At 41.2% G+C, this 26,417-nt stretch overlaps 1 protein-coding gene across 1 annotated transcript in view; it reads left to right on the top strand.

Moving 5' to 3' along the window:
- The window catches only part of pygl (phosphorylase, glycogen, liver), a 125,492-nt gene that overhangs the window by 68,751 nt on the left and 30,324 nt on the right, over positions 1-26,417 (top strand). Inside the window, exons 11-15 of the mRNA XM_072568688.1 lie at positions 5,701-5,864; positions 13,739-13,853; positions 23,199-23,300; positions 23,397-23,544; positions 24,645-24,703. Of these exons, the coding sequence (XP_072424789.1) occupies positions 5,701-5,864; positions 13,739-13,853; positions 23,199-23,300; positions 23,397-23,544; positions 24,645-24,703 (588 nt within the window). The remainder of the gene's footprint in view (positions 1-5,700; positions 5,865-13,738; positions 13,854-23,198; positions 23,301-23,396; positions 23,545-24,644; positions 24,704-26,417) is intronic.

The following is a 26,417-nucleotide window of genomic DNA, read 5'->3' as shown; positions in this document are numbered from 1 at the left end:
TCGTTAATCAAGGAATTTAAGGATAGCATCAAACTGAATGAAAAAACATACACTGTGGTGAAGTTTAGTAATAAGTGAGAGGATTGGAAAAGTTTGAAAAAAAAAACAAAAGATGATTAAAAAAAAAGAAGTTAAACCTTCAAGGTAAATTTGCAATCAATATTATGACAGACAGCAAGAGCTTACTAGCAGCAGAATCCCTGCTGACGACTTACACTGGAACGGTAATACTTTAACATTACATGTAACACATCTAATACTAAGGGAGGGAAATGCATTACAGATAACTAAAATACAAAAAAGTATGACTAATGGAGTTTAGCAGTCACCATTTTACATGCTAACCCCCGCAGTTGATATTATGTAGATTAATTAAAATGTAATATTTGTTTGTTTAAAAACATTTGTTCCTTTAAGGGTCTCATTGTGGCTCAGTGGTTATCACTGCTGCCTCACAGCACAAGTGACCTGGTTTCAACTCCAACCTTGGGTGACTTTGAGAAGGTTGCAACTTCTCCCTGTATCTGTGTGGGTTTCTGACTGGGATGTTCTTAGGGTCAGTAAGGAATCGATGGGCAGAATGACATCTGTCTGCACTATAGGGACTCTGCATCAGTAACAACTTAGCTTTTTTAAATCAAAGATATATTTGAAACATTCAGAATTTAAAAAGTGTTAAAATGTCTCTTGATTTTCCAGTATTTAAAATCATTTTTAAAATTTCTGTGGGAACATTTTGTGGTGCCACATACACAAACATCCACCACTGATGCTCAGCAGCAGCAGTGTGTACGATCTACAAGCTGCACTGTAAAAATTTACCAAGATCCTTAGGCAGCACCTTCCAAACCCACAACCAATTTCATCCAGAACAAAGGCAGCAGATATATGGGAAAACTACCACCTGCAGATACCCCTCCAAGCTATTCACTATACTGATTTGGAAATAGCTGTTCCTTCACAGTTACTGGGTCAAAGTCTTGGAATTGTGTCCCCAAGGGCATTGTGGTCTACCTCCAGTATGTGGACTTCAGTGGTTTAAGAAGGCAGTTCACCACCACCTTCTCAAGGGTAACTAGGGATAGGTGGTAAATGCGGCCAGCCAGCAACACTCACATCCCATGGTTGAATTATAAAATAAGCTTCTTTAAAAAGATGAAAAAGAAGGGAATTGCCAAACTTAACGTTAGTCCTTTGGAGAATAAGGCTGGGGAAATAATAATGGGGAACCAGGAAATGGCAGTGACATTGAATAAATAGTTTGCATCAGTCTTCACAGAAGAAGACATGAATACCAATTCACAAATATGAAATAATCAAGGGGTAAAAGAAGGAGAGGAAATAAGTATGATGATTATCACGAGGGAGGAAGTATGAGAGAAACTAATGGAACTAAAGACTGATATGTCCGCTGGACCTGATAGGATACATCGTAGTGTATTAAAAGAAGTAGAAAAATAGAATGGAAGAACAGAATATCTTTTATTATCACATGTGCTCAAGTACAGAGAAAAGTTTACAAAGTAGCTACGAAGATAGTGGATGCACTGGTAGTAACCTTCCAAGAATCCTTAGGTTATGCTTGAGGTCAGTGTTTGGACCCCACCTATTCATAATATACATTAATGATTTAGATAAAATATAATAAATGACCAAATATAATATCTCTAAGTTTGCAGATGACACAAAGCTGGGTGAGAGGGTGAGCTGTGAAGAGGATGCAGAGATGTTTCGGTGTAATTTGGACAAGTTATGAGAGGGAAAATGCATGTCAGATGAAGTACAATATGGATAACTATGAGGTTATTCACTTTGGTAGCAAAATTAAGGGCAAATTATTATAGGTAGCCCCTGCTATCCGAAAGTAGAGGGTTCCCAGGAAACCTTTCGCAAGCCGAAGATGGCGTAAAGCAAAGGTGCATGATTGATGTGGAAAAAAGTGTCACTGTTTTTCGTAAAAGCGAAAATCCTTCTTGGATTCATGAAAACAGGTACTAATGTAGCTCTTTCAAAGCAAAGTTGTGTAAAGCGAACGATCAAAAAGCGGGGGATATCTGTATCTGAATGGTGATAAATTGAGAAAGGGAGAGATGTAACAAGACCTGGGTGTCTTGTAGAGCAACAGTTGAAAGTATGCATTCATGCACAGTAGGCGTGAAGAATGCAATTGGTATGTTGACCTTCATCGAAGGAGATACAGGGGCAGGGATGTCTTGCTGCAATTATACAGGGTCTTGGTGAGAGCACACCTTGGAGTACTGATTGCAGGTTTGGTCTCTTTACCTGAGGAAGGATGTTCTGGTTATGGAAGGAGTGCAACAAACTGATTCCTGGAATGTCAGGACTAATATATGACGAGAGCCTGGATTGGTTGAAATTGATTTATTAAAGTGTAGAAGAGTGCGGGGGGATATCATAGAAATCTATGAATTCTAACAGGACTAGGCATGGCAATTACAGCGAGGATGCTCCCAATGAACAGAGAATCTAGAAACAGGGGCACAGTCTCAGGATAGAGTGTAGGCTTTTTATGATTAAGATGAGAAATTTCTTCATTCAGTGGTGAGACAGTGGAATTCTCTGACACAGAAAGCAGTTGAGGCCAAACATTGAATGTTTTCCAGAAGAAATTAGATATTGTTTTTAGGGCTAAAGAAATCAAAGGGTGTGGAGAGAAGGTGGGAACAGGATATTGAGTTGCTTTATCAGCCATGATCAAATGAGTGAAGCAAGCTCAAAGGACCGAATGGTCAATTCCTGCTCCTAATTTTTATCTTTCTATGGAAAGGTTCCAGAGGCTTGGACAATGGCAACATCTTTCTTTAAAAAAGACGACACAAAAACAGGTAACGCTAGGACATGCTGATTGCCCTTATCCATCACTGGGTCTCATGTACCATCTGCTTCCCTCAGACTTGTTCCCACCATATTCATTCATATAATTTATCAATGTCAGTCTGTTAAAGAAATCATGATAAAAGTTGGAGGTCAGAAAGGAGGTAGGCTAGGGGATTTGACATGACTCTACCTATTTTAGATTAAGAGAAAAATTCAGGGTGAAATAGGTGGTTGGGACCACTGCAATGATCCTGGGCCAGATACTATTTTGTAGCATGGGGGACAATAAAGTCTAGCACTCTGATTTTTCATCTTGTCCACATCTACTCTTATTCCTCATACTTAGAGATGTTTCATCTGTTTCTGATAACAACATCTTTGAATCCAGCTAGCCTTTCTATATAATGTTTCTCTATGAATCTTTAGCCCATTCAGTATTTTACCTATCTCCTGCTTCATTATGACTTTGGCAGCATTTTCTTTGATAAAAACAGATTTACAGTATCATCAGTACTATCTCAGCCACATCCTCTATGTCTATATGCGAATTCCCTTTTTTGATCCCGAATCAGTCCAACTCCTCTTCTCATCACATCTTTGCTATTTAGGTGCCTATAGAGGATTTTTGGATTCCCTTTTGTGTTGCTTACCAGTCTCTACCCAATCTGTCTATACTTCCCTTTGCTTTTTTTTTGCTTCCCTTCAACTTTCTGCATTCAGCCTGGTTCTTCTTGAATTATCAATTTGACATCAGTCATCTAGATAATTTTTCTGATTCATCTAATTGTATCTTTTCTGTCATCCAGAGAGTTCTGCCTTTATTCATCCTTCATGGGGACATATACCTACTGTGCCCAAACTGGCTGCTCTTTACAATCAGGCCATTCTTCAAATCAATTTTTCCAGCTAAAATTTCATTTGAATCAATTTGGCCCATATGTTCTCACTGTTGATATTTTTCCTCCCCAGTTAATTATTTTTCACTCTGGATAATTCTTTTCGAAAGCTATCTCAAATATTGTAACAGTAAGATCACAATTTCCTAAGTGTTTCTTTACTGGTGCTTGATCCATTACCCCATCATATTCTCACAACCATCCACAGTGTTGTTTATCATGCAAAGGTAGCCTCTGTCATTAGTATGAGTTTTCCTGGACTTGCAATTCTGTCATTTAATTTGTGCTCACTTCTCCAAGAATTGTTCTAGTAGGTTAGATTGTACTCTGTTGAAACGTTTTAAAGACACTTGAAGCAGAATAGCACAACGTATAAATTAGCAGGACAAAATTGTTAATCTTAGCAAGAGAGAGAAATATTGAGGACAGTAGAAGCTCCCCATGCAAGTGCAATCAGAAAGAAGAGCAGTTATCTCCTAATAATGACTGGCAGAGAGTTGTAGAGGTAAACAGCTTGGAATGATGAGTTGGGCTGAAGGGCCTGTTTCCAAGAGGAATAGGAAACAGAGGAAGGAAGTTTTAGTATTATGTAAGGTGGTATGGTGTGAGAGTATAAGATAATGAAGGAGTGGCCCACTAAAAAGTGCTGAATGGTTACACCAATTTAGTGTGGAGTTGAGCGTTTTGAGAAGATTTATAGCCCAGGTTGAGGTTTTGGATGTAGGTTTGCTTGCTGAGCTGAAAGGCTCATTTCCATGGAAATGAACCTGTCAGCTCAGCGAGCAAACCTACATTAGTGTGCAGTTCTTGAAACAGGATTAAGAGACCTCATTCATATAGTTAAGGAACATATTATGTTTCAGGCGAGTAGCTGAACAGTTGTCTATATTGACAAAGAAATACTAACTTGTTTAGTCATAGGACATTGCATCTAATATATGGGACTAAAATGGAGTGAGGTCAATTTATTCTTTATTTTCATTAATTAATTGTGCATTCATTTTTTTAAAAATGTGCTGTAACAATTTGGAATGGATTAATCGATTGTTTTGACCAAAATGACTTCCTACTCTCAAATTCTGTTGTATTGAAATTGAAATTCAGATAAATACGAGGTGCTGCATTTTGGGAAAGCAAATCTTAGTAGGACTTATACATTTAATGGTAAGGTCCTGGGGAGCGTTGCTGAACAAAGAGACCTTGCAATACAGGTTCATAACTCCTTGAAAGTGGAGTCGCAGGTAGATAGGATAGTGAAGAAGGCGTTTGGTATGCTTTCCTTTATTGGTCAGAGTATTGAGTACAGGAGTTGGGAGGTCATGTTGCAGCTGTACAGGACATTGGTTAGGCCACTGTTGGAATATTGCGTGCAATTCTGGTCTCCTTCCTATCGGAAAGATGTTGTGAAACTTGAAAGGATTCAGAAAAGATATACAAGGATGTTGCCAGGGTTGGAGGATCTGAGCTACAGGGAGAGGCTGAACAGGCTGGGGCTGTTTTTCCTGGAGCGTCAGAGGCTGAGGGGTGACCTTATGGAGGTTTACAAAATTATGAGGGGCATGGATAGGATAAATAGACAAAGTCTTTTCCCTAGGGTCAGGGAGTCCAGAACTAGAGGGCAGAGGTTTAGGGTGAGAGGGGAAAGATATAAAAGAGACCTAAGGGGCAACGTTTTCACGCAGAGGATGGGTACATGTATGGAATGAGCTGCCAGAGGATGTGGTAGAGGCTGGCACAATTGCAACATTTAAGAGGCATTTGGATGTGTGTATGAATAGGAAGGGTTTGGAGGGATATGGGCTGGGTGCTGGCAGGTGGGACTAGATTATGTTGGGATATCTGGTCGGCATGGACGGGTTGGACCGAAGGATTTGTTTCCATGCTGTACCATCTCTATGACTCTATGACTCTAACTGGTCTATTTTTTAAAATTCTGCATTCTTCATACAATTGCTCTTTTCCATAGGCAATTCGAACTTTTTATCCTGAAGATAACCAACGTTTAAGAAGAATGTCACTCATAGAAGAGGATGGAGAAAAGAAGATAAATATGGCACACCTTTGTATTGTTGGTTCTCATACAGTGAATGGCGTAGCCAAGATTCATTCCAAGATCATCAAAGATCAAGTGTAAGAATATATTTGAATGTGTTTAAATTATTCTTAGCCTATAATAATTCTGAATGATCTTCGCCAACTTTTATATAATTGTTCTTGCTTGCAAGAGACTGAACCACCATTCGTATATCATAAAAGTTGACTGAACAATACATTCAAAAGTCATGATGACAGGATCTAATTTCTAGCAATCGCAGGGGAGTGGAACAAATTGCCCCAAAATGATTTACTGCCCATTCTTGCTGACACTGTAGCCAAGATAATCCTCCCAGTTCAATGGGCAGCTGAAGGTTCTGCAATCTCCCTTCCCATGAGTAGTGTGCTACTCATTGACATACACAGGAAAACACTCTCATTTTAAGAGAGTACTAGTTGCAAAGAATGACGTGGACTGTGTTTATCGTCAATATCAACTGACAGTCCAGCCAAAGAAAATCCCATCGGATAAATCCTATAGATGAACATACAAGATGCAGAAATACCCTCAAAGGCCCCAGAAAAATGCTGCAACTGCTTGCTACCTGATCTTATCCTCCATAGAAATGTAGGACTTTTTCAGTTCAGAAGAAGATTATTGAGTCCATTGTACATGTGTTGGCTGAAACAGTTATTCAACTCTAATTCAGTTCTGATTCTAGCATTCTGTTTAAAGAGTTTTTTTCTGGTCTGTGTGCTGCTGTTTTCTTAAAGGCATATTTCAGAATTCATATTTCACTGTTCAATAGCATTCTCTTTTTTTGTTTCTGTTTGGACTTTTGGTGGATCCTTTTTACTGTGTAACCTATAGAATTTTCTTTGATGACTGAGACTAGATTAATTGGCTGATAACTGACCGGTTAGCTTTATCCTATTTTCTGTGAACAGGACATACCTGGGCAATTTTCTACATGGTGAGGAAGATGCCAATATTGTACTTTGACTGGAACAACTTGATTAGTGTGTGACTAGGGTGTGGCTACTTCTGGAGTACATGCCTTCAGTACTGCTGCAGGAATGTTGTCAGGGCCCACAGCCTTTGTGTCCAACTGTTTCTTGATTTTATATAGTGTGTCCACTTGGCTAAAGGCTGACATCTGAAACTTTGGAGACCTCAGCAGAAAGCCAAGAGGGCCAATCACCCGGCATTTCTGACTGAAGATGGATGCAGATGCATTTGGGGAGGCAATGGCCTAGTGGTATCATTGCTGGACTGTTAATCCAGAGACTCAGATAATGTTCTGGGGACACAGGTTTGAATCCTGCCACAGTAGATTGAACTAAGAGTCTAATAATGACCATAAAATCTATTGGAAATTGTCGTGAAAAACCCATCTGGTTCATTAATGTTCTTACAGCAGAGTGAAAGAGAGTGAACCTTGGGATGAACAGCAGGAGTGGCAGCAGGACAAATACCTGAGGATTAGGGTCAGTCAGAGTGAATGTGGAAATGTATCTAGGGGCAGAGCTTTGAAGGTGACATCACTATTCAAAATGTGACCTGGACATGGCTGCTCAGGAATCAAGTTTGCAGACTGAGGGAGTAGTGTCTGGAGAGAGATTAGATTAGATTACCTACAGTGTGGGATAAAGTACTAACCTTTTGTAATTGTAGTCTGCTAGGAATAGAGAGCTGGAGTGAGAGACCTGAGTTTGGTGACTAGTGGATTAGGTTGTGCAATCAGTTTCTGGACGACTGTCTGTAGTTGATATGGTTGATTTAGTTGATATAGTTCAGAATGGCAGGAGAACTCAACATACAGAGTTCTTGTCCTGTAATATGTGGGAAATCAGGGACACTTCCAGTGTCCGTAGTGACTACATAAGCAGGAAGTGTGTTGAGTTGCAGCTTCTGATTTGTCGGATGGAGCACCAGTAGATGCAAATGGGCTCACTATGGAGCAGCCATGAGGCTGAGAATGTCTTGGATAGTACATTTAACGAGCTGGTCACTCCACCAGAGAAGAATTGGGTGCCAACAGGAAGGTGAATAAGTGTGAGCAGGCAGAAGTCCCCAGTGGCCATTCTCTTTCAAACAGGTATACAGGTCACAGTGTTGAGATTGAAACGTAGGCGAGCAGAGGTGACGGGACTCTGTCGTCAAGGGGACAGACAGGCATTTCTGTGGCTGCAAGTGAGACTCCAGGATGGTGTCTTGTCTCTGTTGTCAAAATCAAAGATATTTCTGAGCAGGCATAGGATATTCTGAAGGGGGAGGGTGAGCTGCCAGAGGTTGTGGTCTATATTGGTACTAACAACATTGGCAGAAAGAAAGATGATGCCTTGCAAATAGAGTTCAAGGAGTTATGTAGGAAGTTGATAAGCAGGATTTCTAGGGTTATTATCCCGGGATTATTTCCTGTGTGACATGCCATTACACAAGGTACATGAAGAAAGTACAGTTAAATAAGTAGTGAAAGAGCTGATATAGAAGGGCATATTTCAATTATTGGGATGTTTTCCAGGGCAGGTGGGAACTGTACAAGAAGGACAAATTGCACTTAAAGTGGACAGGCATCAATATTCTGGCAGAGAGATTTGCTAGGGCCACTCAGGAGGGTTTAAACTAGTGTGACCGAGGGTGGGAACCAAGTGCAGTAGGTCAGCAAGTAAAATGATCAAGGAGGAGTCTCAGACTAAGACCAGTAATACCAAGAGGAAGAACAGACAGGGAAAGGTTACTGAACACGGTGGGATTGGGGTCTGAAGGGTATTTGTTTTAATGCAAGAAATATAGGTAAGGCGGATAAACTTAAAGCTTGGATTAATACATACAACTATGATGTTGTAGCTGCTACAGAGACTTGGTCAAGAGTGGCAGGTTAACATTCCATGATTTAGATGTTTCAGGCTTGATAGAGAGGGATATAAAAGAGGTAGAGGAGTTGCATTACTGTTTAGGGAGAATATCACAGCTCTACTGAGGGAAGACACCTTGGAGAGCTCATCCAGTGAGGCCACGTGGTTAGAGTTCAGGGCTAGGAAGGATGCAGTCACTTTGAGATTGTATTGCAGGCCTCCCAACAGCCAGCAGGTGATAGATGAACAGATATGTGGACAGATTATGGAAAAATGGGCTTGGGTTGGGGAGAATTTGTTAGGTGTCTCCAGGATGGCTTAATGAAACAATATGTAAATAGTCCAGCTAGAGAAGGAGCCATACTTGAGCTGGTATTGTGGAATGAGCCTAGCCAGGTGATCAATGTTTCAATGGGGGAGCATTTTGGGAACGGTGACCATAATTTTTGAATTTTTAAGTTATTTATGGATAAGGATTAGATTAGTCCTCAGGTGAAAGTATTAAATTGAGGGAAGGCTAGCTACCACAACATTAGGAATGAGGGAATGCAGACTGGGGGCAGCTGTTTGAGGGTAAATCCACATTGGCACATGGGGATCTTTTAAAGGCCAATTGATTAGAGTTCCTTGGATAAGAAGAAAAATTGAGAGTTTAGTCAAAAAGAAAAAGGAGGCATGCACAAGGTTTAGGAAACTGAAGACAGAGAGAGTCTTCGAAGAATGCAATGTAGCAGGAAAGAACTCAGTCAAGGACTTAGGAGTGCTAAAAGGGGCTATGAAATGTCTTTGGCAAACAGGTTATACATTGTTATTCGAGTCATTTGGTTTGTCTCTAACACCATTTTAGTTTTGATTTTTTAAATTATCTCTCTGCCTCAGTTAATCAGATCATACTTCATCCCTTCACTTGCTATTCAGCTATTGACATTTTACTCACCATTTGACACTTTTGATCACCTGCAGAGACTTGTTATTCATTCTGTCAACATTCCACTCACACTATTTGTACTACTTTTGACACTCTTAATTACCTGGAATTAACTTGCAATGATCTCTCTGCCTATGCGCTTGTGATTTCAGATAAACATGTTGGCATATAGCTTGGTATCATGTGACTTCTGACTTTGGCAAACAGGTTTAAGGAAAATTCCAAATGTTTTATATGTATAAAAGAAGCAAAAGGATAGCTCAGGAAAGATGGGTCAACTCAAGGACTAAGGAGAGAATTTATCCGTATAACTGGAGGAAGTAGGTGAGGTTCTTAATGAATACTTTGCATTGGTGTTCACAAAGGATAAGGCCATGATGGATGGTGAGTCTCAGGAGGATATGTTGATATTCTAGGACATGTCAATTTAAAAAGAAAGGAGGTGTTGATTGTTTTTAAAAGCATTAAACTAGACAAAGCCCCAAGACCTGATGAAATCTATTCTAAAATACTGAGAAAGCCGGGGAGGAAATTGCTGGGGCCTTGTACAAAATCTTTGTATCCTGTTTAGTCACAGAAGAGCTCCCAGAGGACTGGAGAATAGCCAATATTATTCCTTGGTTTAAAGCACAACAGGGATAACCCTGGATGTTACCACAGGTGAGCCTTATGTCAGTGATAGGGAAATTATTGGAGAAGATTCTTAAGGATAGGACTTACTAACATTTGGAAAAAATATTGATTTATTAGTGATAGGCTAGGTGGTTTTGTGCAGAAAAGGTCATGTCTTACAAACTTGATTGAGTTTTTTGAGGAGATAACAAAAATGATTGATTGCTACTTGTTGTATTTGTGCTTCTAACAAAGAATCTCCCATGCTGATACCAGAAAGAATGTTTTGTCGGCTTAACAATCACACCTCTCAGTTGTTTCATATCCTCGGTGATTGATGTCAGAATCAGTGTGTAGGGACAAGATTCCTTCTTTTCATGACTTCGAATGCAGAAAGGATGCTTCCTGTGACTGGGGTTTAGATAAATTTCTAGATACTACTGACATCAGAATATAGCATAAGGGATGGCATTGAGCTAGATGAACATCTAAAATGGTGAAGTAGGCTAAAGAAGTTGAATGATCTATGTCTGTTCCTGTATCCCAACCTAATCACCTCTGGAGAAAGCATCTAAGCTGATATCTATGAATGGGGAACAAGTGTCATAGATACTGACTTGCAGAGATTTAGAACAAAGGAGCACGGGGAAATGTAGTACAGCTGGATTTCACATGTGACTACCCATTGTCGTCCTCTTTATCATTATTAGAAACGATGAGAGAAATAACTTCCTTGTTTCTCTTCTTGATTACCAATGTAAGTAGCATTGTCATCTGTCTCCCCATATTTCCTTCCCATTCTTATAGTAGACCTATTGAAATGGGGTTTGGAGCTAAGAAATAGTGAAAAATACCTCTTTAAAATTAAAGAATCAGCAAAAAGGCTGATAGTTATACCTGTGTAGTGTTTTGGAAAGATGCCAACCTCATTTTCTATAGCATTGAATAGAACATAGTAAAGGATACCAATTTAGAGCCACCTTTAACCTAAATACAATGTGAATTGTTCATAATGTTTAAGAGGGAGGAAAGTGTACATGAGGAGGGACAGTAACAAGTAGATTGTGTTGCCAGCCTTGGAGTAGGAAGATGCCATTGAACTGTTTGAGACATGTTACTTAATCTTTGGGGTAAGGAACTAATTCTCAGTGCCATTTCTATTCAGGTAGCACATATGATATCTCTCGGCAGCTTACAGATACCCATACTCAGTTATTCCTGCTTTCTCTCAACTTCACATGAAGGGCTTTGAGTTCTACATCAGAACAGTTCTAAGTCTCTCAGATTCCTGTGCTGTTTCCTGCCTTTGCTCTCCAGATAGTGCTAATATAGACATGATTCTTGGAAAGTTTGTGAAAATTGATAAGTAGTATAGCAAATTATCTAATAGTGAAATATGAGAGCAAAGCATCATTTCTTTCTTACCTAGTGGTTCCCAGTTGTTACTGGTGTGCACAACCTGAACTGTGTTTTTAAAGGGCTGAAATGGGCAGCACAGTGGCACAGTGGTTAGCACTGCTGCCTTACAGCGCCTGAGACCCGGGTTCAATTCCCGCCTCAGGCGACTAACTGTGTGGAGTTTGCACATTCTCCCCGTGTCTGCGTGGGTTTCCTCCGGGTGCTCCGGTTTCCTCCCACAATCCAAAGATGTGCAGGTCAGGTGAATTGGCCGTGCTAAATTGCCCGTAGTGTTAGGTAAGGGGTAAATGTAGGGGCATGGGTGGGTTACGCTTCGGCGGGTCGGTGTGGACTGGTTGGGCCGAAGGGCCTGTTTCCACATTGTAATGTAATCTAATCTAAATCTAAATGTAATTTCTATATTCCTAAGTTAGTCATGTAAATTGACGCTTCAATATTGTAGAAGTAAGCTAGTGCAGGGAATTCACATTGAATTTCCTCTTCAGAAAAAAAAGGCAGACACAAATCATTGTTCAATGCCAAAAGAGTGATGTAACTCACCAGGTGGAAATCCATTATTAAAGTCTTCCTATCCACATGTCTATTCTTTCATGAAAATATTAAATTGACTTTGCATCACTTATTTAAAACATTTCTCTCTTCCTGCAATTGCGACTTCCTCCTCATCCCTTAAAAAGGATTATTTTGTTGTTATTATCATCTTTTGGTGCCTTACCTAAGCAAGTATGTGATTTTCACCTACAAGGCTTTGACATAGCCAGACATCTTAACAGAATGGATGGAGTGGCAAGATGAGAAATTATATTTTAGTTGAATCTGACTTGAACACCAGATACAAAGATTTCCAACAGAGGATATTGATGAAAATGAAGAATAAGCCCCTTCTGATTTTCCACCACAATTGTAGAATTAATGAAATTGAATTGTAGCATCACCCAGTTATTATATATAGTTAATACATTTGTATCACTTGTTAAGCACTAATAACACAATTGAGGAAGTTGGCATATGAAAATATGAATTACTTAATTAAAAATATGCAAGAATGGAATACAATATCTTGGGTGGAATCCTGTCGCAGTTGGCAGGTCCACTGCGTTGAAGGTTAATCAGCCATTGGCAGGACAGCATTGGACCTTCCTCCCATGAATGAAGACCCCAGGGGTGGAAGATCCATGGGGGTTAGTACTTCTATTGTAGAACAACCTTATCAAGAAGGCAGTGGCTGCTGGTGGAACAACACCAACCTAAGGCCTAGAATCCATGCCAGAAGTCATGGGGGAGTTATAAGGATTTGCAGGGTGGTGCTGTTTGGAAAGGAGCTGTCAGTAAGACAGGCAATTGGCCCTCAGTAGCAAATCCCCTCACAAATACCAACTTCCTCCATCAGGTGCTAAGTGCCTTTGCGGGTAAAGTAATAGTTTTGAACAGCATACAGTATTGGTAATGAAAATTGGAGGAAGAGGTACCCTATGAGTTGTAATTTGTTGGCCAATTTTCTCAACCAGTCACCCTGCAAAAATTACATCTGGACCTGAGAGGTTCATAACATTCCTGTATTTGCAGATTTATTACCCATTAATTCATCATAGAAAGGTAAGTCTGGTATTAACAATATCAGTAGTTTTTTAACAACACATTAGTTGTTAATGACTGCTCATGAACCTCGCTTGCACAGAAAATGTGGGATCCCATTTTTTTCAGGTTCTGAATTATTGCAAAATGTATTTATTTTGCTTTCCTCTCCTTTTGTCATTGCCTCTTGAATCTAATTTTCCTTTGTCTTTCTATTTTACTTCCTATATCAATTGATGTTCTGTTTATTTACCATCCTTTAATTGGGCAAGGAATACACTTACAGCAACTACAGCAAAAATGTTTCAAAAACTAAACATACATGAATATGTCTACCGAGCCATTCTGCAAGGTGCCCCACTCCAACAATATCTTGGTCATTGTATTTTTCTAAGCAATGCTTTGGGATAAGATCAATGTTGTACTTACTCTGAGAGATTACCTTAATTGATACTTAGTCCATTATTTGTCTTTATTAGTGACTTTTTCTTAGAATTACATTTGAAAATAATTGAAAATCAAATTGCTTTGTTATTGGTATTTTTTTAGATGTTCTGTTCTTTTCTCCATGAATCAGATTTAAGGACTTCAGTGATATCGAGCCAGCAAAATTTCAGAATAAAACGAATGGAATCACACCAAGACGTTGGCTTTTGCTTTGCAATCCAGGACTGGCTGCTCTTATAGCTGAGGTATGCAGTGTATCATCCAACTACAATAGAAGCTTAACTTATTTTTAACTTCAGTTTCAATCTCAAGAAATGCCAGTGAATTAGCCACTCATTATGCACTCTGTCCAATTTTCTGTTTCACTGAACTTAATTGAAAGTAAGATGGTGAATATAATTGCCAGGTGATTGGCACTTAGTTTTTTTTACTTCTTATATGTTCGATGTTGCTACTCTTTTTGACTAGATGCTGAACGTTTCTCTACTTGGTAATTACTCATTAGCTGCAAAACCATTAACTATATTTGTCACTTTGGTAAAGCAGTTAACTCAGGGTCAGATAATCTTGAGAATATTTGTTGTGAAGAAGGTGTGCTATATCAAATATTAAATTGAAGTTTCATATGGTGGATTTTTAGGAGACAAAAGGCTGAATCTTAACAGTTGCGTGGCTAAATGACAGTTGCTTCAAGCTTTTTGGACCATTTTTGCTGTGAGGCTTTGCAACATTTCTCACGTACCCTACCAAATTTGCCTCATTAACTGCCTACCCCACCCCCATGGTTCCCCTATCATCCCACTCTAGCACCCAATGCACTCATTTGGGTGTGCACTGTTCCTGCAAATGCATCTCTCAGTGGATATCTCCCGTGAAGCTAGTGGTGCCAGTTCCATCTTTAAAACACGACTGTGCAGCTGGACAAGCATTGGCAGTCCAGCTTCGCCTTTACTACTAATGTAATGGCACAATGGCCACAAAGCAACACTGCTCATGGCATATAACTCACAGTCTCTGAACCCCAATTAAAATAAAATATGCTGGCTTTCAGGATGATGAGAATGAAACAAGGTATCATTTCAGTTTTACTGCTTCTACTTCCTAGTCTTTATCCATCTGCTACTCTTCCAAGTGCTACTAAAATGATTCATTTGTGTACTCTCAAGTTTGGCTCTGTTATCTGCCAAACAAGATATTGTTTAGACATTTCCTTGTTTAGCACAGAAGAATACAATGGTCTCAACTCTGCACGGACTCAACACGGACATCTATTTTAAACTCACCAACTCCCACAGCTACCTGGACTACACCTCCTTCCAACCCTCCTCCTGCAAAAAAGCAATCCCTTACTCCCAATTCCTCCGCCTCCACCATATCTGCTCCCAAGACATCCCAGAGGGTCTCCTATTTCAAGGGCCGCATTTTGCCCTCCCATGTGATCAACAATGTCCTCCCGCACCTCCACCCTTGAACCCCAAGCCTCCATATGCGACAAGTATAGAACCCCCTGGTTCTTATCTTCCATCCCACTAATCTCTGGATACAGTGAATTATCTGGATGTAGGTTTGCTTGCTGAGCTGAAAGGTTTATTTTCAGATGTTTCATCACCATACTAGGTAACATCTTCAGTGAACCTCCAGATGTAGACTTGTGGTGTAGCCTGCTTTCTATTGATATGTTTGGGTTTCCTTGGATTGGTGTTGTCATTCTCTGTGGCGATGTCATTTCCTGTTCTTTTCTTCAGGAGGTGGTAAATGCGATCCAAGTCAATGTGTTTGCATTGCATTATCCTCTGCCATTTCCATCACCTACAATCAGACCCCACCACTAGAGATATATTTCCCTCCTCACCCTATCTGCGTTTCACAGAGACCATTCCCTCCGTGATTCCCTCATTAGGTCCACATCCCCCACCAACCCATCCTCCACACCCAGCACCTTCTCTTGCTGCTGCAAAAGGTATAAACCCTGCACCCGCACCTATCACCTCCGTCCAAGGCCCCAAAGGATCTTTTCACATCCAGCAGAGATTTTCTTGCACATCCAAACACCTCATCCACTGTGTCTGTTGCTCTCGATGTGGTCTTCTCTACATCAGGGAGGCAGGATATCAACTTGCAGAACATTTCAGGGAACATCTCTGTGACACATAAACCAAAGAACCCCACCAACCTATGGCTGACCACTTCAACTCTCCCTCCCACTCCATCAAGGACATGCAAATGCTGGGCTGCCACCTCTGCCAAATGCAAGCCACCCAATGACTGAAGGAAGAACGTCTCATCTTCCCCTTGGGACCCTTCAACCACACTGCATCAACATCGACATCATTAGTTTCCAAATCTCCCCTCCTCCCACCTCATCCCAGATCCAACCCTTCAACTCAGCACCATCCTCTTGACCTTTCCTACCTGTCTGTCTTCCTTCACCCTATCTGCATTGCCCACCCCAATGACCTATCACAATCACCTCCTCACCTAAATCCACCTATCACCTTCCAAGCTACCTTACCCCACCCCCTCCTTTTTATCTTTTAGCTCCCCTTCCACACCCCACACCCCCCACGTTCCTGATGAAGGGCTTATGCCCAAAACATCAACTCTCCTGCTCCTCAGATGCTGCCTGAACTGCTGTGCTTTTCCAGCAGCACACGTTTTGACTCTCAACTCTGCATCTAGTCATTAAACTTGTTTGAATTATTTTGGGTGTGGTAACTCCATAGGAGAATTCAAATATTTAATTTGACTTTGTTCCAGAGTGAAGTCCATAAAGCTAGGGAAGAGTTTACCTATGCTAACTCAACTTTTATCTAGAGTTTACTTTCTTGTAATCTTGAAGCATGAAATTGAGTAAAATTGTTCTATGTGGGACGTGCACTCACAGCCTTTCTATTATTGAATTAAATTGCTGGTGGGTACCCTGAGTTTACAAGATGATGCCGAAAGAATGCTATCATTGACATATCGGCTAATGGGCTGATGCAACACCAAGATACTAAATCAGATCAATACATGTGCAGACCAATATTTTCATTAGTTGTAAAACAAGATGAGCCGTGTTTTGGGCTTTTCAAAGAGCCTCTGAACAAAATGTCAACCTCAAAGCACTGTTTTGAGTTATTGAAGCAATTTGGATGTATTTGCTGTATTTATAAAGGAAATAGGGACAGTGAACTATAATTATTGAACTGCCAATTGGTCTGCAATGTGGCAAGGAGGCAGCAGAGGGAAGAACTTTCTGTGAAGGGAAGAGAAGATGACTTTCCATTTAAGGCCTTGAACACAAACAGCCTTCCAGAATGCCATCCCTAATTAGCTATGAGCCACGAAGGAGGAGGAAACCAAACCTCATCAAAGAGTCGTTACTGCATTGTATCATCTCCTTTACGCTGATCTTGAGTCTCAAAGTAGTGTGAGGTTAGCCCTCTCAGTGGCCATGACAGTCAACATCTCCCTATATGTACATCACAGTAGATTCTCAGCAGAGGCAGGTGACAATAGTGATCTCTCATTGTTCTTCACTCATACATGCATCAGAAAGGTCACAAAGATGCTGTACACAAGTAGACGGAACTTCATCATCCTGAGGGAGGAGCAGCAGGATCAATAATAACATTGATTCTTCAACATAGCAGGCATTCGAATGGTGCAGGGCACCACTCAATGCAAGTGGCTCTACAACCATCCCTCCCCCACCTCCCACCATGTCAGTTAGGAGTGATACATAAACCACAAGGAGTATTTCCTATTGAACATACAGTTGACCATAATAACTTAGATGCAAGGTATTTATTCAATTCCTTAACCATTTCCTGGTTCCCATTATAATTTCCCCAGCCTCAGGCCCTTTAAAATATATGTTCATTTTGGCTTCTCTCCTTTTTATATATTTAAAGAAGCTCTTGCAATTCATCCTGACATTCCTTGTAACTTTACCCTCAAAACTTAATTTCTCCCTTTTTTTGATTGTCTTTAGTTGTTTTTTAAATGTTTCCAATTCTCTATCTATCTACGCTGCATTTTATGTTTTTTCTCTCAATCTGATGCTATCCTTTACTTCCCTGGTTAACCATAGTTGGCTTACCTGTTGCCTAGAACCTTTCTTCCATATTAGAATATGTCTTTGCTGTGAGTCATAAGTTATCTTCTTAAATTTCTGCGATTGTTCCTCAACCAACTTTACTATTAAATTCCTTTGCCAGTCCATTCTAACCAGCTCTGCTATCATTTCTTTGTAATTATCTTTATTTAAACTCAGCACAGTTGTTTCTGACTCAAGTTCCTCCTCCTCAAACTGAATGCTAAGTTCTACCATGTTATGGTCACTATTTCTGAGGGAATCTTTCCTTCTGACCATTTATTAAGGCTGTTTTATTACACATTAACATACAAAGACAGTATGGATCTCCGGTTGGATCCATAACACATTGTTCTTGGAAACTCTCCCTATATATAAATAACTACCCTCTAATGCTGCCATATCCTCTTGCTTTGCAAGCTGGCATTTCTTCTCTCCCAAATCCTTTCCCCCACTAATTAGTTTAAAGCTCTGTATCCAGCCTTAGTTATTGAATTCGCCAGGACACTGATCCTGGCACAGTTCAAATCAAGGCCTTTCCAATCTTTCAGCTATGTATTTAACTCCTTCACTTAACTTACCTTACATCAGTTTGCCTTTGGCTCATATATTCATGCAGAGGTTATTACCATAGAGATTCCGTTTTGTAATTTATCTCCTAACTTTCAGCAGAATTTCCTTTCTAGTCCTACAAACGTCATTGGTACCAACATGGATGATAACTATTGGATCGTCCCCACCCTTTCCAGTTCTTCTCCAGCCCTGAGGAAATGTCCTTAATTCTGGGCAGGCAACATAGACTTGGCACACTGTTCATGGTTGTAGAGAACAGTATCTACCCCCTAATTATACGGTCCTGTACATTCCTCTTGGTATGTAACCATACTAAGACAGTAATCTTGATGAATGCCTGCTAGCTTGACAGCATCGGGGATGTATTTATCTGAAGCCATTCTCCAATACCTAATGTCTGGCAAATTGGGGATTGCTGGTCAGCGACAAGGCTGCCACACTAGCTGATGAGCAGAAAAATGTGTTGCTGGAAAAGCGCAGCAGGTTAGGCAGCATCCAAGGAGCAGGAGAATCGACATTTCGGGCATAAGCCCTTCTTCAGGAATGAGGAGGGTGTGCCAAGCAGGCTAAGATAAAAGGTAGGGAAGAGGGACTTGGGAGAGGGGTGTTGGGAATGCGATAGGTGGAAGGAGGTTAAGGTGAGGGTAATAGGCCGGAGAGGGGGTGGGGGAGGAGAGGTCGGGAAGAAGTTTGCAGGTCAAGAAGGTGGTGCTGAGTCCGAGTGTTGGGACTGAGATAAGGTGGGGGGAGGGGAAATGAGAAAGCTGGAGAAATCTGCATTCATCCCTTATGGTTGGAGGGTTCCTAGGCGGAAGATGAGGCGCTTTTCCTCCAGGCGTCATGTTGCCATGCTCTGGCGATGGAGGAGGCCAAGGACCTGCATGTCCTTGGCGGAGTGGGAGGGGAGTTAAAGTGTTCAGCCACGGGGCAATTGGCTTGGTTGATGCGGGTGTCCCAGAGGTGTTCTCGGAAACGTTCCACAAATAGGCGGCCTGTCTCCCCAATGTAGAGGAAGCCACATCGGGTGCAGCAGATGCAGTAAATGATGTGTGTGGAGGTGCAGGTGAACTTGTGACAGATATGGAAGGATCCCTTGGGGCCTTGGAGGGAAGTGAGGGGTGAGGTGTGGGCGCAAGGTTTGCATTTCTTGCGGTTGCAGGGGAAGGTGCCGGGAGTGGAGGCTGGGTTGGTGGGGGATGTGGACCTGACGAGGGAGTCGCGGAGGGAGTGGTCTTTCCGGAATGCTGATAGGGGAGGGGAGGGAAATATATCCTTGGTGGTGGGGTCTGTTTGGAGGTGGCGAAAATGACAAAGGATGATACGATGTATCTGCAGTTTGGTTGGTGGTAGGTGAGGACCAGTGGGGTTCTGTCCTGGTGGCGATTGGAGGGGCAGGGTTCAAGGGCGGAGGAGCGGGAAGTGGAGGAGATGCGGTGGAGAGCATCGTCAACCACGTCTGAGGGGAAATTATGGTCTTTGAAGAAGGAGGCCATCTGGGTTGTTCAGTATTGGAATTGGTCTTCCTGGGAGCAGATGCGACAGAGGTGAAGGAATTCGGAATATGGGATGGTGTTTTTACAGGGGCAGGGTGAGAAGATGTGCAATCTAGGTAGCTGTGTGAGTCGGTCGGTTTATAGTAAATGTCCGTGTTGAGTCGGTCACCCGAGATAGAAATGGAGAGGTCTAGGAAAGGGAGGGAGGAGTCTGAGATGGTCCAGGTAAATTTGAGGTCGGGGTGGAAAGTGTTAGTAAAGTGGATGAACTGTTCAACCTCCTCGTGGTCGCGCTACCTCGGGGTTCAGCGTTCCGGAAAGATCACTCCCTCCGCGACTCCCTCGTCAGGTCCACACACCCTACCAACCTAACCTCCACTCCCAGCACCATCCCCTGCAACTGCAAGAAATGCAAACTTGCGCCCACACCTCCCCCCTCACTTCCCTCCAAGGCCCCAAGGAATCCTTCCATATTCATCACAAATTCACCTGCACCTCCACACACATCATTTACTGCATCCGCTGCACCCGATGTGTCCTCCTCTACATTGGGGAGACAGGCCGCCTACTTGCGGAACGTTTCAGAGAACACCTCTGGGACACCCGCACCAACCAACCCCACCGCCCCGTGGCTGAACACTTTAACTCCCCCTCCCACTCCGCCAAGGACATGCAGGTCCTTGGCCTCCTCGATCACCAGACCATGGCAACACGATGCCTGGAGGAAAAGCACCTCATCTTCTGCCTAGGAACCCTCCAACCACAAGGGATGAATGCAGATTTCTCCATTTCCCCTCCCTCCACCTTATCTCAGTCCCAACCCTCGGACTCAGCATCGCCTTCTTGACCTGCAATCTTTTTCTCAACTTCTCCGCCCCCACCCCCTCTCCGGCCTATCACCCTCACCTTAACCTCCTTCCACCTATCGCATTCCCAACGCCCCTCCCCCAAGTCCCTCCTCCCTACCTTTTATCTCAGTCTGCTTGGCACACCCTCCTCATTCCTGAAGAAGGCCTTATGCCCGAAATTTCGATTCTCCTGCTCCTTGGATGCTGCCTGACCTGCTGCACTTTTCCAGCAACACATTTTTCAGCTCTGATCTCCAGCATCTACAGTCCTCACTTTCTCCTAGTTGATTTTTACACTAGCTGATGACCCCTTCCCTTGTTATAAAGGTTAATAGAAAAAGCCTTCACTCAAAAACTTTATTCAGTGTCACATCAGCAATAAAGTAAAAATTAATCACCCATGTCTATCTCCTTAATGCATGACTTGAGGGCATGGTCTAGTGCATAATCTACTGCTTCTATGCAGTGCTACAGCAGTGACTGCAGCATAGCTGGTGTAATGCTGCTTCATGGTGGGGGGAAGACTGCCTTGGAGTGTTCAATAGCATCCAACAATGCTACAGGGAGGAATGCAGCTTGGCAACGATTCATGAAATTGAAGTGGGTGCATTGGTTTTATCTGCTACCCTTTTAATTTAAAATCAATGTGGGTAGGTTGCAAATCATAAATTCTGCAGCCAAAAACCAGAGCTCAATAGTTTCTAACCCTTTATACTTTGCAATTTAACTTTTCAATTGTCAGTGAATCTTTTTTAATTTCATAAACATGTTTCAAATTGATTCTAGTTAAGTAGCTGGTGGCACTTAGCAATCTTTTAGATTGAACTTGGCAGTAGAAACCGAAGGACTGAGTGAGAACAAGATTTTTTTTTCACTATTCATGGGATGTAGGTTGCTGGCAGTTGCCATCTTGAGTGGCTTGCAAGGCATTTTCAGAGTTTAGTTAAGAGTCAATCACATTACTGGAGTCACATTTACATGCAGGCTGACAAGTGATGTGAGATAAAAACAATGACTGCAGATGCTAGAAACCAGATTCTGGATTAGTGGTGCTGGAAGAGCACAGCAGTTCAGACAGCATCCAAGTAGCTTCGAAATTGACGTTTCGGGCAAAAGCCCTTCATCAGGAATAAAGGCAGTGAGCCTGAAGCGTGGAGAGATAAGCTAGAGGAGGATGGGGGTGGGGAGAAAGTAGCGTAGAGTACAATGGGTGAGTGGGGGAGGGGCTGAAGGTGATTGGTCAAGGAGGAGAGGGTGGAGTGGATAGGTGGAAAAGGAGATAGGCAGGTAGGACAAGTCCGCACAAGTCATGGGGACAGTTACTGAGCTGGAAGTTTAGAACTAGGGTGAGGTGGGGGAAGGGGAAATGAGGAAACTGTTGAAGTCCACATTGATGCCCTGGGGTTGAAGTGTTCCGAGGTGGAAGATGAGGCGTTCTTCCTCCAGGCGTCTGGTGGTGAGGGAGCGGCAGTGAAGAAGGCCCAGGACCTCCATTTCAACTCCCCCTCCCACTCTGCCGAGGATATCGAGGTCCTGGGCTTCCTTCACCGCCGCTCCCTCACCACCAGACGCCTGGAGGAAGAACGCCTCATCTTCCGCCTCAGAACACTTCAACCCCAGGGCATCAATGTGGACTTCAACAGTTTCCTCATTTCCCCTTCCCCCACCTCACCCTAGTTCTAAACTTCCAGCTCAGTAACTGTCCCCATGACTTGTCCGGACTTGTCCTACCTGCTTATCTCTCCTTTTCCACCTATCCACTCCACCCTCTCCTCCTTGGCCTATCTCCTTCATCCCCTCCCCCACTCACCCATTGTACTCTGTGCCCCTAAGTGATGTGAGATTTCCTTCCAAATTGAATGTCTGTGAACTAGTAGTGTTAATACAACATCATGATAGTTATGTAGTCATTATTACTGGATGTAGTTTTTTTTTTATTCAAGATTAATTCAGTTAACTGAATTTTAATTCTCCAGGTTCTGTGGTAGGACTTGAGCTTAGATCTTCACATCATTATTACCTTCACATCATTAGTCAAGACCTCTGAACTACCTGTCCATTAACAAAGTACTCCTTGTATAAAAACACTTGGTGGCCATCTTTATAGCAAACACAGGTGAAACATACAAAACACCACTTCTTACAGCATTGCACATACCCCCAAAGAACATTATTCCTTGAACTAATTTTGAAAGGTCAGTGGCAGTAGGTGTAGTCTCTTCTCTCCCCACAGCCAACTTCTTTTCCTTCCACCCAACTCAATTTTTGTACAGTCATATGCAAAAGGTAGAGCATGACAAGAACCAATAGGAAGTCTTCAAATGAAAGGTTATGGCACAGAAGATGGCAATTCAGCTTGTCATGTCAATGCAGTTTAAAAAAAAGAGCTGTCCATATTAAGATCACTTTCCAGCCCAATTAATTATAAATTAAATTCATAAACTTAAACTTTTGTTTATAACACTACCTCATAATAGCATATTTAAAGCAAAGGAACCGCTTGAATGAATTGTATTGTGTCTTTTTAGGGATGTATAGAATATACGAATGTATTATAAACTTAGAAGCAACTTAGTAACCAGCTTTAATATCATACAGAAAATAGGAGGGGACTATATTAAGGATCTGAGCCAGTTGCAGAAGTTACATGCCTATATGAATAATGATCAGTTCATTCGTGACCTTGCTTCAGTAAAACAGGTAGAGTGTTTTTAATGTTATAAATTCTGTGTTTTGCACAATTTTTTAAAAACTGCATAAACAGAAATAATTTTACTTTCCATACTGTGTCAACAGGAGAATAAAGTCAAGCTTGCTTCTCTACTAGAAAAGGACTATGGAATCCAGATCAATGTATCTTCCATGTTTGATGTGCATGTGAAGCGAATCCATGAATATAAAAGGCAGTTGATGAACTGCCTTTATGTTATTGTTATGTACAACCGTAAGTCCTAATTTATTAGCCAAATTTATGTCTTTATTGTTGAAATGTTAGTTGTGGTTTCGGCTCTTAATAGCTCTTAGGGGGTCGTTCATGCTTGGAAGTACCCTTGTTCCATGTAATTGTGAAGTCAATATCTTCCTGAATTTATGTACCTTCCACACACTATAGGATGGTCAAATTTGAATGGTTCTCTTAATCCTGTAGTAGTGAAATGTAATCCAATTTCCCCATAATATTCAGACATGAAAAAGGTGCAGAACATTTCAACCTCTGACCTAAATCACACAATTGAAATGCACCAGAAGTGGACTGTTTACCATATTGATGTGTTGCCCAGTTACCGCCCTCGACAACAACTATTGACTTGGCATAAGGAAGACAAGAGTCGAGTCTGTATCACGTTTATTAGTTTCGTTAAAACAGACGTGCAATTCACACCATTTGGTTAGGAAAAGGTTAACAGCAGGCATGCAATTCAAACAAGGCTAAAATTCAAAAGCACAACCCACAAAGTTTGATATTCCTGGAACAGTCAACAAAAATAAAAGCTAATACCCAAGAATAGCAGATTATGCTGGCCAGATGTTTTCCTCCTAGGTCTTGGGGTCCTCTCCACACTTTGCAAACATTGCTTTCCAGAGTTTTTGCTGATGGCACGCCAAAATTCTTCATTTTTATCCTTTTTCCTTATCTTCCTGAACTGTGGCATCTTATTCCTAATGATTCTCAGCTCATCTGAGACTGGTATCTTTCCTCTATAGGCTCACTGCAAGGACACCTTTTGGATTACCCTCATTAGTCTTCCACCAAATGAGCTGAGTCATCCCTCAGAGCTGAACCAGCTCAAAATGTCTCAAGCCAGTAGCTAGGGCTCGGGTAACCCCAGTTCACAGCTATTGTCTTTATGTGTGAGCAGCCTCTAACCAACAGATGTGTATGCAATGGTTTTAAAATATGAATAATGTTATTTTCCAAGACTTGTAAGACCTGATATGGTTACTATGACTATATAACTAACACAATCATGTACAAGTTCTTAAACGTAACAGTGATGTTTTTCTCTATTTACATTGTTAATATTGATTTACATTTTATGTAAGGAATTAGAAAAGAACCGAACAAGAGTTTTGTTCCAAGAACTGTTATGATAGGTGGCAAGGTAAGATTTATTTCCTTTCCTTATTTCTGCAGCTTCTTCCCTATCTCCAAATGAAGCAGTGTATTAAGTTATGCATTGTACATTGTTCAAATTTTAATTCTTTACGAGCAAGCTCAGACAATGAGTTTTGGAATCTGCATCAGATGATTGAGTGCACCTTGAATCACAGTTCTGTGCTGAATTGAGGAAGAGCTGTAGGAACAGTGATACCTTAATTCAGGTTCCTGCAACCCACTGAAGTGATGTTGACTCTCACTTTTGGCCCCAGTGGTGAAACTTCACTATCAATGTAGAAGTTGACCCAACATCACTAAAACAAATAATCAGACCATTTATCTTAATACTGTTGAGAGGTCATACTGTGCACAAATTGCCTATTTTATTTCATAACAAAACAGCATGGATCACACTTCAAAGATATTTCATTGACTTTGGGTGCAGTTACCCTGTGGACATGAAATGCACAGCGTAAATGCAAGTTGTCTTTTGTTTCATTTGTTTGATGGACAGCTGTTCAGATCCATTTTTACTCAAGATCCAGAAAAGTACTCTTCCTGATAAAAGGAACCCTGGTCCTTTTCCACCTTTTTCCCCTCCCATCAGGGAATAACAAATGTGTTGTGACTCCAGCCACCTAGCTGACAAAGACATATTTGGATCAGTCCAAATATGAGGCTCAGTCATGCACTGGAATTTATAATTCATCAACGTTAAAATTAAGTGGAAATTATCAGATTGTTGGAGAAACATAATTTGGGACATGCATATTCTTCTTTAAGTACCCTCCACAACTTGTACGCTTGTAGTTTAATTTCAAAAACTGATTGTTTACTGTATCTGATGAAAAATATTGTTATAATGTTAGAGGTACTGATAGTTGTTTTGGAATTTGCACTCATTTTGAGAATCAAAAAGATAAAATGTATTATTTAGGGTGCCATCACAAATCTATGGCATAAAATAAAATTCACCTCTCAAAACCTCCCACCCCAAACATGTCAATTTTTAATTAAAACTTGCCAGAATCCCACTTCATCCCATTTAAGCTCTTCATTTCAGTCCCAAACCTACCTTGATTAATTATTTGCTTTAAGGTATCCCTAATGCAGTTATGACATGGATGAGTTTCTTTTGCGTGCTACCTCTGAAAGTTTGTGTTATTTTGCCAGTATATCTGGTGTAATTCTACCCATGGAATTGTTTTAACACTTTTACTCAGTTCTGCTCAAAGTATTCCAGATAACAGGAAGAAGACACTGAATGGATAAATTGGCGTCTCTTAGAATCAGACATCACTTTTCCTTCCTTTGTGCCAGGAAAGGACCTGGCAACCTTATCTAACTTAGGAAGCACATTGTAGGAATACTAACTTAAAGATAGAGTAATTAAGTTAGTTGGCACAAAGCATGATATAATAAGGGAGCATTTGATTTTATTGGCACTCCCTGGAAAATGTTATGCTTTGAAATTAAGATTTGATAGCAAAGCTGTAAATTCAATTTTTTGTAGGCTTTAACTTTCAAAAATTTGATGATGTATTACCGTAGAATCACAATAGTCACAGCATAGAAGGAGGCCATTTAACCCATTATGTCAGTGCTGGCTCTTTGAAGGAACAATTCACTGAGTGCCTTTCTCTCTCCTCCCAAAGTATTGAACTTTCTTTTCAGCTATAAATCAACTCCTTATTAAATCTCCTTTGATCACCCTTTTC

Source organism: Chiloscyllium punctatum, chromosome 4 (genome assembly GCF_047496795.1).
Source record: "Chiloscyllium punctatum isolate Juve2018m chromosome 4, sChiPun1.3, whole genome shotgun sequence".
Taxonomy (NCBI): Eukaryota; Metazoa; Chordata; class Chondrichthyes; order Orectolobiformes; family Hemiscylliidae; genus Chiloscyllium; species Chiloscyllium punctatum.
Note: the sequence above shows the minus strand (reverse complement) of the source record. Positions and strands in the feature narration are given on the sequence as shown.